General features: G+C 35.3%; 1 protein-coding gene across 4 annotated transcripts in view; it reads left to right on the forward strand.

Annotated features, from left to right (window-relative positions):
• LOC126353951 (protein lingerer) overlaps window positions 1-12,323 on the forward strand; it is a 271,329-nt gene extending 259,006 nt beyond the window's left edge. For 2 of the 4 annotated variants that reach the window (XM_050003247.1, XM_050003246.1), the window contains 4 exons: window positions 929-1,146; window positions 2,316-2,475; window positions 10,459-10,691; window positions 11,548-12,323. In XM_050003247.1, the coding sequence (XP_049859204.1) occupies window positions 929-1,146; window positions 2,316-2,475; window positions 10,459-10,691; window positions 11,548-11,662 (726 nt within the window). In that variant the 3' untranslated portion in view covers window positions 11,663-12,323. Of the gene's footprint in view, window positions 1-928; window positions 1,147-2,315; window positions 2,476-10,458; window positions 10,692-11,547 lie in introns of those variants that run through there. The other 2 variants (XM_050003248.1, XM_050003249.1) reach the window with 2 other exon arrangements.
• Window positions 12,324-12,585: the final 262 nt, after the last annotated feature.

Consider the following 12,585-nt stretch of genomic DNA (forward strand, 5'->3'; position numbering starts at 1 on the left):
ATGAAGAAAATAGATTGCTGTGTAACTCTAGTTACACAGCAAGTCAAAAATAATGCACTAACTAAGCAAAGAAGTAAACAAAATTGTATTTGTAATCATCTGCTCTTTAATTAGCCATTAATGTGTTTAATAAGTTCTCTTTTGTTCAACTGAATAAATGTAGCATAAATAATATTCTCATCTACATATTTCACAGAAGCTGCATCAAATTACATGGATGATGATTGTGCTGACAATACAACCTATGGTTCACATCCACCTTCACCCTCTTTTCCCATGCCTCCCACTCTGTTAATATAAACTCACACTTTCCTCACTGCAGTCTCCCTAATCCTCAGGTCCATGTCTACCCCTTCCCTCCTTCAAAACAAATAAACAAAAATTAAGAACGTCATTCCTCCAACTCACTGTGCACCATATGCAACTGCTACTGCCAGCACCAGCCAGGTTCACAGGAACCACGCTTTTAGTCCATTCCCTTGCTCCCTGTGCCTCTGAGGGGTCAGCCCCTCTTACGTCCACCTCTCTCCACTTCCTTGCTCATTCCCCATTCCACTCCATCTGAAAAATCCACTCTCCACAAACCAGCTGCAGTGCCAGTACGAGAGAGAGAGAGAGAGAGAGAGAGAGAGAGAGAGAGAGAGAGAGAGAGTGTGTGTGTGTGTGTGTGTGTGTGTGTGTGTGTGTGTGTGTTTGAAAGGCACCATCCGAAAGTTCAGCAATTATTCTGAATGTTATTTATGTGCCTGTCATCCACTCAACACTTCAACTATAGAGCAATTGGTTGATTTTACTCTGCCGCCTGTTTATTAATGAAACACAAAAATGTGTAACAATTTTTTTTAAAATAATGTTAATTTTGTGTGCTATGCTAATATTATTAATCTAATGTACAATTAGAAACAGTAAAGTTTGAACTCTGTTGCAGGTGTTCCAGTCAGATGGTACATTTGTAGGAAAGTTTGGATCTATTGGCAATAAACCTGGACAACTGGAGCATCCACATTATATTGCTGTATCCAACACTAATCGTGTTATTGTCAGTGATTCAAACAATCATCGTGTACAAATATTTGATGTCAATGGAAAAGTGGTGACTTCATTTGGAAATGAAGGTTCTGAAGATGGACAGTTCAAGTTCCCAAGGTAATTAAGATGCATTAAGTAGTCATAAATGACCAAATACACGTTAAGAAAAAATCAGTTGTTCCTTGCAGACTGTTTAAATATAAGAAATGAGCAGTTGGTTGCCCATGTCATAATGTACTCTCTCACATTTTCATAGTCACATTCATTTAGTATACAGAGATTTACTTCTGGAAAAATAGCAGCTGCTGAGAAATATGGAATAGTTAATGAGAAGCATGAAACTTTCTGATCATACACCATAACTCACTTAGTAGGTCCATAATAAAAGCACATAAATGCACAGAAAAAGAACACGCCACAGAGAGAGTTATCAACTGCTTATGCCTTACATTTTGTCTTTATTGAAAACTACAAATATTACAACATTATTACTTGACTGCAACCACATCATAAGAGGCTAACTGAAGATGTGGTGCCATCAAGAAAACTGCTGTGTCTGCTTACAGACAGGAAGATGAAATAGAAAAAATTGTAATTAGCACCACAGTAGAAAACTGTATATACAACTGCATGGTCATTGCAGTATGAGCTATTACTCTAAATTCTGTAGAAAAGGTATGTCTTCAATTATGTGCAAGGGCTTTGTACAGCAATATCTGAATCAAATCATCAAATAGTAACAAAAAATATTCCATGCTGTTAATATAGCCTGCCTACTGATATATTGTTGTAAATACTGTATATATGCCCAAGCTATTATTTCCCCCAGCAGTGATATGTGCTTGCTTTTGTACTTGGTGATGAGAACTGTACGAGAATAATTTCAAACAAAATAGAGAGTTAAGGCTAACTTATGTTCTAAACTTTTACAGTAGAGAGACCACTAACTGAGATTAGAATTCAAATGTATATATCTATCTATCTATCTATCTATCTCTCTCTCTCTCTCTCTCTCTCTCTCTCTCTCTCTCTCTCTCTCTCTCTCATGTTAATGTCTGGAAACTATGACCTGTCTCATCTGCTACCAGAAAAAATCAAAAGTACAAGTCAAGCTTCTCCTCAGACCAGCCAAGGCACTTAGTTTATGAAAGCAATCTAACAGTCTTTCCACAATACACAATTAAACACAATATCAGAAATTATATGAATCAGTAGATCACACAGAAAATGCACTGCAACTATATACCAGTATTTACAAGTCTTCATGAGTGCTTCATGCATTGCAGGAATGCAAAAAGGGCCAAGTCATCTCGGCCAAGAGGCAGTCATCACAGTCACCGTGCAATTACAACTAAGTCCACTAAACCTGTAACCTCCAATACTTCTGTAATTTCTACATCTGCCCCCTCCACAATTGCCATTAAACAGGTACACCCTACTACTGAGGTAGGCAGGCATGGCGTGAATGCATGTTTTCTGTGGTTTTAGCCATGCAGTTCCCCCACATAATTCTGTAACATCTGATAAGTACACTATCACTGAACACTTCAGTAGGACTTTAGCCTTTTCTATGCATTATTTTATGTTTATTGTGTTACATGCAGCATATCCTTATGTGTATTCAAAGGGACTGAGTAGCAGGCAATATCTCTGTAAAAGCAGAAGCTATATTGTTATTGGTAGTGAATCTGATAGGGAGATATAATGTTTAAATAGAATTTTGAACAATGAGTTCTTACAATTTTGAACAGTTTAACCTTCACTTAAATGATTGGCATAATTAAAAACTGTAATTTAAAAATTTAGGAAACTATTGATTCACTTTTGAATTTCTTCTGTGCGTTGGACAATTTCAAAGAAACATCCTGCAATATAAAAAAAAGTGAATGTACATTAAATGCCACTGGATAAAATTAATGGAATGATTCCTCAGCAATTGGAAACACATTTGCAAGTTACTTGACATAAATTTTTCTAGCATAATTGGAATCTGCATAAAAGTTTCCATCACAATTTATCTGAGTATATTAAAGAATTGCTTAATTCAGAGGTAAAGACCAGTGGCTAAAAACACATAAAAAAATTCCTCTAAACAGTTAAGCCACCTCTACAACAAAACTGAAAGAAAGTTTGTTTTGAGACATGCAGAACAGCAGAAAAGCTAAGTCAGTAAGTTACAATAAGGAATCTAATGCATATATGAATCTGAGGAAACTAAGCTGAAATGCAACACAAATATTAAGAGCAATAAACGAAACAAGTTAGTTTCTCTTTCAGTTCATCAGTAACAATATTTCTATAGCTGTTCAAGGAACTGAAATTTTGTGAAACTCTGACATGCAGCAGCTTAAAAAATTACCTTACACATAATTAGTGTGTTTGATAAATGTCTCTTACATATCCCACATAACTCAAATGTTTGACAAGTAATGACCATTTTCAGGAAAATTGTATTCCTGAGAATGATGATTTCCATTATGGCACCGTTGTATAAAATATTCTCAGACTTCCTCTTCCTATCAAGTCAGTTCTGGATAAAACCTCAAGCTTTCAAAGTTTACCTCCATCATCTTCGTCAGGAGCAACTGACTGGCAAAACTGCTGGGGTGGTGGCCTTATATGGCCCAAAGACGGCTTCTGATTGGTCAGTAATTACATCATCCTATCGCAGATGGTGTCAGCATCTGTGCTGGTGGTGTCACAACTCCTGCCATACCATAAACATTCCAATGAATATCTCTGGCTCTCCTCTGCATTGAGAGCTCACTTCCATGCACTAGTAAGATTATATCTGCTGTTACAGTTGAAGATTTTCTAAGCTACATACTGGGATTCCATAATTAAAGAGGCTGTACAAATAAGAATGTTCCAGTAAATATAATCATAGCAGTGCATGGATGTGAGCTCACAATTAAGAGAAGAGCCACAGATATTCATTACAATTTATATGCTAGAGTGGAAGTAGTGGTGCCTTCAGTGAAGATATTGACGTCATCTGCAACAGCATGATGATTACCCATCAGAAGTCATCTTTGGCTTTATAAGGCCATCACAGCAGTAGTTTTGACAGAAAGTTGCTCCTGATGAAGATGTTGGAGACAATCATTGAAAGTCAAAGTTTTACCCTGAACTGACACAGCAATAAGTCTGGGAATCTTTTATAAAAATTATATTCTAGTCTGGAAGTGTACCTAAAAGCTGACTGCCAAATGTTTATGCCTAAAGCTCAAAATATAATTTTCCCAGAACCAGTCATGTTTACAATAAAACAAAAATCCTATGTTTAATAAATAAATGCAGTTACAGAAGAAGCCAGTAAATTATAAATAGAGAGAAAGTAGGCCTACTGTAATAGAGTAAACACTGATTTTCTAGAGAAATAAATGTGATACAAAATGTAAAATATGTACTGTAGCATTTCTGGACAAAGCTAATTGGAACTGCTGATACTCAAACACAATTTGACTCTGACAATAAGACCATATAGATGAACAAAGTAAGCTGTAGCATTCTTTAATTTCTTCCTGGCATCATACCCCTATCTGTTGTTCATAATGGTAAAATTAATTTCCATATAACAAGATTGCACAGCATAATTTACTGTGATTGGTTAATAAGACCATTTTATTGCGCCATGAAGAGGATTAGAATTTTTGTCATAACAATTATGCCCAAACTATCTACTGATTAATTTTGGAACTACACTATTTCTGTGGAAATAAATCTTAGATGGCTACTGAGATTTACATGTAACGTGTTGTGATAACATTTCAGTTTCCTTGTGAATCAAATTTTTGATGCACTAGAAAAATAAAATACCTGTGTCAGTTTTGTTGACAATCCTGTGTTTAACAATTTTCCTATTGGTGTAACTACAGTTCCAAAAGCCAGTCTCTTATGTTTGGGCTCTAGAATCAGCAGGCTGTTCTCTAACATGTATTTTCAACTGTGCTATTTGAAATAACAAATAATAATGCCAGTGCTCTTAAATTATAACTGTTTGGTAGTAAGTAATAGCAGATCTAACAAGAAAATTTGTCACTCATTATACATTGAAGGTAATGACTCTGAGGAACTGCATACTGGAGCACAGTTTGAAAATTTAATATCTGTCCTCAGTTACTGTTTCAGTATTATCCAAAGCACCATAACTTAAAAAAAAAAAACTTTTCAATAATTTAATTTTGAAGGGGGGCTGTTGTTGCTGCTCTTCAAATTCACTGCTTATCTGAATTTTTCCTGTCGTATTTCACCATTAGATTGATAGAGTTCTCACTGTAACTCAGTCCCTCCAAATGGTTTATTTGATGTAAGTTTCATTTTGTTACTGGGTGTTATATGTTTCATATTTATTATATAAAAGCTTACTTTCATGAAATATATATGAAGCCTGTGACATTTTAAACAGTTGCAGCAGTAATAAAGAGTTACATGTGCTTACTGTTTACTGTAAAAGTGGGTTTTTAATGTAATTTCCTCAAAAAGGAAAACTGATAAAGGAAGAATTTAATCTCCTATGAAAAGCAAAGTCATTAGAGCTGAAACTAGAAATACACAGACCTCAGATAGAATGATTGACACTAGTGAATCTTTATTGTACCACAGGTGATTCAGCTAGCCAACAAAATTCTGCATCTAATGACCTCCTTGTCCAATGGGCATTAAACCCTATTCTTCCTTTCTTCCTTCCCTCCACGAGTACTAAATGGCATTCTAATTCTGAGGTACTGAATGGCATTCTGATTCTGATGGATGAATACATCAAATAAAAATGAATGTCAGAAGATAAGTATACAAAACAGTTACGTACACCACTTCCTAAATATTTCCAAGTTTTGCTGAAATAGAAACTTAGGATGAAGAAGGACATCTAGGTCAGTTTTATATGAATAATTTTTTGTTGATTTAATACAGTTGTCACACAAAGTCAAATAAAATAAAATGTATAATTAGACATTTAGTGAAGTGTATATATTTCTGTGTCCATAAAGAAGTGTCTTAAAAAACACATTTTTTGTTTATTTCTTGTTCTTTTGTTTTGTCCTTTTTTGTATGTTTTAATAGTACTGAAATTTTGTTAACATGTAAACTGAATCCATTGATTTGGTCATAGCTGCAATAAATTCAGATGTTTAACCAAAATACCATAGACCATACTCCAGAAGAAAGTGTGAAAAATGTATATGTCAACTGGAAGCAGGAGTATTCACATAATTATCAGTATGTTGACAAATTGTAAAAAATGTTAATTTCAGGTATCACCTGGTATATAAATTTTTGCAGTTACATATTAAAAGACTGGACAAATATTTCACTTGACAGAGAGATGGGAAAGTCATTTATTTTTGAATCGGTGCCAGTGTTCAACCCTTGATGGTAACTCCAGCATGCCAAAAAAATTGAAACAGCTGCTAATATCAGTCACGGGTATTTAAATTGTATAGAGGCAATGAGGACAGTAAAGGACTATCTTGATGATAATGGTTACAAAACCAGCATCTTATAGTTCACTGATGATGATAAATCTGTAGTGACTGCAAATAAATAGGAATTGAGACAGATGATTAATGACTTGCATCATTTCTAGCTGATGGCTGTAACACATACACAAAAAAGATATTAATGTTAAAGCATGCTGATCAGGTGTGCTCTGGATGACTAAAAGTTAAATTTGGACAAAAGTCTCTTGTAGAGGTTAACAAATTTTGCTGTCTCAGGCACAGAACAGATAAAGAAGATAGATGCATGAAAATCACAGCAACAAGGCTTACATATTGCACTACGGCTACCTATCAAGAGTATCTAAAAATATAAATCATATGACCAGAAAGATTAGTTGAAGCTATTTAGGAGCATAATTCTTTATGGAAATAAATACAGATGGACAGTGGCAAAGACAGAAATGAAATTGTTAGAAACCTTTCAAATGTGTTACAGGAGACTGTTAAAGGATCAGGTGAATTGATCCAACAGTGCCTGATAAAATACATAATGAATTGAAGAGAAAGACCACTTGGATGTAGATTACAGCATGATTAACTGCCGAAAGCTGTAGTTAAAGAGATGGTGGAAGGAAAGAAGTTCAGTGACATGGGATGCAACACTTATGCTGAGATGTTTAAGATATCTGGCAAGTGACAGGAATGCAGAACTGTATCAAATCAACCTCAGGCTAATAAAATCAACAACAGCTGATGTCACAAAGCAGTTCGAACAGTAACCCAATAATACAGCTGTGGAACAAATGAAGTCTCTTTGACAGTTCAGGTTATGCACCATACCTAATCTACTATCAAATAGTAAAAATCTGGCAAATTGTACAGTCTTATTTTTTTTTCTTTTTCTTCAATGATCTGTGTCATACAAAACTTAATGTGAAAAAGAGTAACATATTGCCAAAATCTTGTATTGACACTCATATTGTTTAATTACCAACTGTTCATATTGTCAACTAGATCTTGTAAGGATTTTTTCCACTGGTTTATGATAACTTACAGCTCATTTTCTGCATTCTACAACTGATGTTGTCTGTGGCATTTCTAAAACCATCAGCACACGTAAAACTTATGACTATGTACAAATAAATTGAAATTATTTTTTTAAAATATTTCCTCAGTGCTATATTTGTTGTAAAAAGCTTTTCAAACATAGGTCCTACATTAATAAAACAATCAAAAGAATCTTTTTATGTGACATTTGTGTGTTTTATAAGTTGCATGGATTGGATTCATACTTATTGTGTGAAATAACAAGTTTTCTATTTTGTGAACAATGTGTCATTAATACATAGTCAATCATAGTCTAGCATTTACCAAAAAAATATGTTTGCTCCAGATGAAAAATATTTCCTTAAACTGTGTAAGCTTATCATTTATTAGTTTAGTTAAGAGCCTTGTATATTTTATATAGCTTATAAATACATGAAGTACCATAACTTACTTGACAAAGCTATAGCTCAAACAAAGCTTCATATCAATATAAAGAAAGCAACAATCTTAAACTCTGGAAAACCAAGTGGTGTGGCACAGTGGTCAGCACACTAGACTCACATTCAGGAGGAGGACAGTTCAGTTCCTCATCGAGCCATCTAAATTTTGTATTTCCATGATATTCCTAAATTACTCTAGGTAAACAGCAGGATGGTTCCTTTAAAAGGGCATGGCCAATTTTCTTTCCCATCCTTTCGTAATCTGGGCTTGTCTTCCACATCTAATGATTTTGATGTTGCCAGGGTGTAAAACACTAATCTTACTTCCTGAAAGTCTCAGAAGTTCTTTCACTAAAAAAATGATGGATGAAAATAAAAAAGGAATGTAGAAACATGAGTCCCTTTGATGACATTTGTCCTTGGCAGAAGATAACACTACAGCATAGTAAGTGTGTGACTTAAGTTATGGAATGAAAGTACTCTGATCTATGAAATGGATAGGATCCAGGAATCATTTTAATTTGTTTTATCACAGAATGAAATGTAATAAATGCGTTGTTACAAAAAGAACTGTTTTTTCAGAAGTGTCCACATGTATCTAAACAAAACATGCTTCACTGCACAATTGATATTTGTGTGCAATTATTAACATGGAACAGTTTAGAAGCAACTGGCTCATAGCTTGGTGAAATCTTTTTTCATTTGATGCCAATTTCATTTGTGACTCAGTTTCACCATTCCAGACCTATCCACTACAGAACAATCATAGTGGCCACTGGGAATGGAAAACAAGGCTTCCACATCTATAGATAATAATTCCAACTAGTAGACCATGGAGGCAGCATGTTGGTATTAGACAAAAGTTCTGCCCTATGAAATAAGACAGATCACTTTATGTACAATGCTTCAATAAAAATATGGAAACACCTTGAGAAATACATGATTGAACATTAAGCACATTTCAAAATATCCACGGGTGTACTGCGGAGGGAGCGCGCCGCGGGTGGAGGGTATTTAAATCGGCCGCCGCCGCGACCAAACCCAGCTCCCCCTGAGCAGCCATAGCGTACGGATCTCCATGCCGGCACGTTCACAGGAGCTCAGTCCGTCAGTTCACCTGATGATGGCGACATGTTTGATCGCCGAAATATTGTGCCCGTTGGACACTATAGACCGGCAGTACACCCGTGGATATTTTGATTATCAAATATGCCGGGAGAAACTCAAGAATCACATTAAGCACATTTAGTAGCTAAGCCTGCAGGGTGCACTTTAGTACTTCACCATGAACACAACCTTTCCCATGTCCTCAACATGTTGCAAGTGTCAGTTTGGTCAGAACTGTGTCTTTTGTACATATGAGTGCCTATTATGTTGGAGTTAAGTGCGTTGGAACAAGGGCAAATTTTTGATGCTCATATGGTCCATGCTTTCATAACCAAGGGAGCTGAAGTGTTTAATATATGAAGAGGTACCATATTGGAGATGTATACCACAAACAGGGAAAGCAGAAAAACATCATCACCCATGTCACAATGCAGATGAAGGTGTATGTTAAGTGATCATGTTGATGATCATTGAGTAAGATTGTGACAAGAAAAAAGAGGACTACGTCTGCAAAAGTCACTGTACAACTGGATGCTGCACTCGTAAACCCTGTCAACACCAAAACAAAACAAAAAAAAGGGGAGCTCCATAAGCTGGGAATGTAGTGTGAAAAAAAAATGGTGCTGACACCATAAAATGTGAACTGTGGAGTACTGGAAAAAAGCCACTTGATCAGATGAACCTTGTTTTCGAACATTTTGAACTTATGGCCATGTTTACATCCCAAGTGAAACATGGCTGAGATTCAGTGATATTTTGGGCAGCCATGTCATAAAATTCCTCAGGCTCCATGGTTGCTTTGCAAGGTCACATTAGTGTCAAGGATCACATTACCATTTTGGCTGATCAGGTTAGTCCCATAGTACAGTGTTTGTTTCCCAATGGAGATGATGTGTTCCAAAATGACAGTGGTCCTGTTCACACAGCTTGCATAATCTAGGATTGAATTTGTGAGGATGAGGGTGCATTGTTGCATGTTTACTGCCCACCACAGTCACCAGATCTCAATTCCAGTGATTCTTTGTGGTCTGTTTTGGAGATAAGGTCGCATGATCGCAATCCACATTCATCATTGTTACCTGAACTTCTAACTACATTGCAGGAAGAACAGTATAAGGTCCCCTTGGTACCATACAGGACCTTTATTAATCACTTATGAGATGACTGGAAGCTGTTTTGAATACCAATGGGTTTCCTAGTTCAACTAGGCATGGTAACAAATTGTGTTTGCTGTGTTACCATATTTTCATCTGCCCCTGTATGTACTTCACTTTAGTTTGTGCATCGGTCTGTAAATTATGGATATAACTGCGGTTATTACTTTTTAAATGCTAATACTTTATAGTAAATTCATGATAGGAAAATTTCTTCAAATTCTGTATTTTTCGTAACAGGGGCGTCGCAGTGGACGACCAGGGTTACATCTTCGTGGCGGACTCAGGCAACAACCGCATCCAAATATTCAACCCAGACGGCACATTCCTGAGAGCATTCGGCTGTTGGGGATCAGGGGACGGGGAGTTCAAAGGACTGGAGGGTATAGCAGTTACATCCAACAGCAACATCCTGGTGTGCGATCGAGAGAACCATCGCATACAGGTGTTCTAAGCTCAGCAGCTAATAAAAGGTAAATTTCAGTGAACTTAGGTATTTAGAAGTAATTCTAGCAGTTCACCTCCTTAATTATTTTAATTTCATCTGTGGATGAGTATTCCTGTTTTTCTCCAAAACACTGTAGATGTCATGTATTTTCTACTCTCTGAAAACGTTAAGAGACATTGGAAGGAGGTGCCCATGAGAAACAAGTAACCATGTGAATGCAGATATCACTAATAGGCTTATGGGAAAAAACTCATTAATAGGCATAGTTTCTCTTCAACATAATTTAAAGAATTTTTATGAAACTTATCACTCAAAGTTAAATTTTCTTCCTTGACATCAACTATTATTAATTAATCCCAAACAATCATTCTAAGTCGCTTCTTCCAGACAACTTCAGAGAAGGAAATAAATACTAAAGTCAACCCATATGGTTATACTGTTACAGTACACATAGTCTTAATTAACAGGGCATAAAATGAGAGAGGTAACTGCTGTATGTGTATGCACTGTCAACAGTGCATAATAGCACTCCATATAATGATTTCATGATTTGATGTAGTAACATAAAGTATAAATTTTAAAATGAACACAAACAGTCTTAACCACAGAAACTTTTATTTTTGTGGTTACCAGTTTTTCTTGGATACTGACCATCTTCCAATCTCATACTGTGTCAGTAGGCACTGCCATCAAATGGAGCAGGTGTTCAAACTCCACAAATGTCAATTGCTCATGTTCATGATGTTTGTAGCACCTGCTCCATTCACCAACATTTTAAGTACTAAGAAAAAGCGGCTGTTGTCCATGATAAATGCTCTAAAAAAATATTTATGTAACAAAGAATCTGTACAAAGTAAGGTGATTTTTATTTCAATTTCCAGGCTGAATTTCAACACTGCAGGAAATATAAGAGAATATGGGCCAGTACGAAGAGCTTCCTTGCCAATCATCAAAGATAGATTTTTGGCTTCACCAGTGTCGCTAACATATGTATAATTTAAAATGCATTTTGTTGGTTTTTTAAGTAAAGCTAAAAAATCACCATGTAATTTAATAGTACATGATTTCCAAAAATATGGATAAGTGTTTTCAGTTGTAATGATTTGTTTTACCCCATAGCAAATGCATTGAATAAATGCATAAGTCATCCATTTACTTTTACAAACTGCTTCGTAGAAATACTGTGACATGGCCATTTTAAACACTGCATTTTTGTTAGTGGACTATTAGTAATGTTATTCAAGCTAAACTAATGAATTACCTTCATTTTGATACAGCAAATGCTACTTAATTTTTCAAAGGATCCAAGAGTTAACATAATTAAATTTAGCACTTTTTCACATTGGAATTCATTAATAGAGGCAATTTAACGGCTATGTTACAATATAAGTTGATCAGATTTGCCATGCAAATTTGATTTAATCTCAGTTTCATATTGTAACTCCTCCATTTGTTCCTTCCCTCAAAATATAGTTTATAAAATTGAGCAATTTTCCATTAATTATCAAAAATATTGATATGTTGATATCCAAATGTTTTTTTGTAGTCTCTTGCCTTGTAGTATCAGAAACTGCAGTTCCAGGGGAAAACTATAAACAGTGTTTGTATTGAAAAATCTGTTGTTGTATGAAATAAATTATGATTTGTTTAAAAATGACATGTTTTTTTAATATCAGAGATAACTACAAACTTTTACAACTTTAAAATGTGATTACTATGTCTTCACAGTGAAAGACATAATGTGGTTCCATTGCTTTCATTAAAAATTGTACTCTTGCTCAAACTAAAATCTTTAAACTATCAAGCCACAGAATAATGTACCTGGCTACTATTTCATAGATGTTTATTTATATCACTATTTTTCTGTTACTAGATCCCTCGTCTTCAGTTTGTTGGCTGTCATTTTTCTCTCATGTGCA

Source organism: Schistocerca gregaria, chromosome 3, assembly GCF_023897955.1.
Source record: "Schistocerca gregaria isolate iqSchGreg1 chromosome 3, iqSchGreg1.2, whole genome shotgun sequence".
NCBI lineage: Eukaryota > Metazoa > Arthropoda > Insecta > Orthoptera > Acrididae > Schistocerca > Schistocerca gregaria.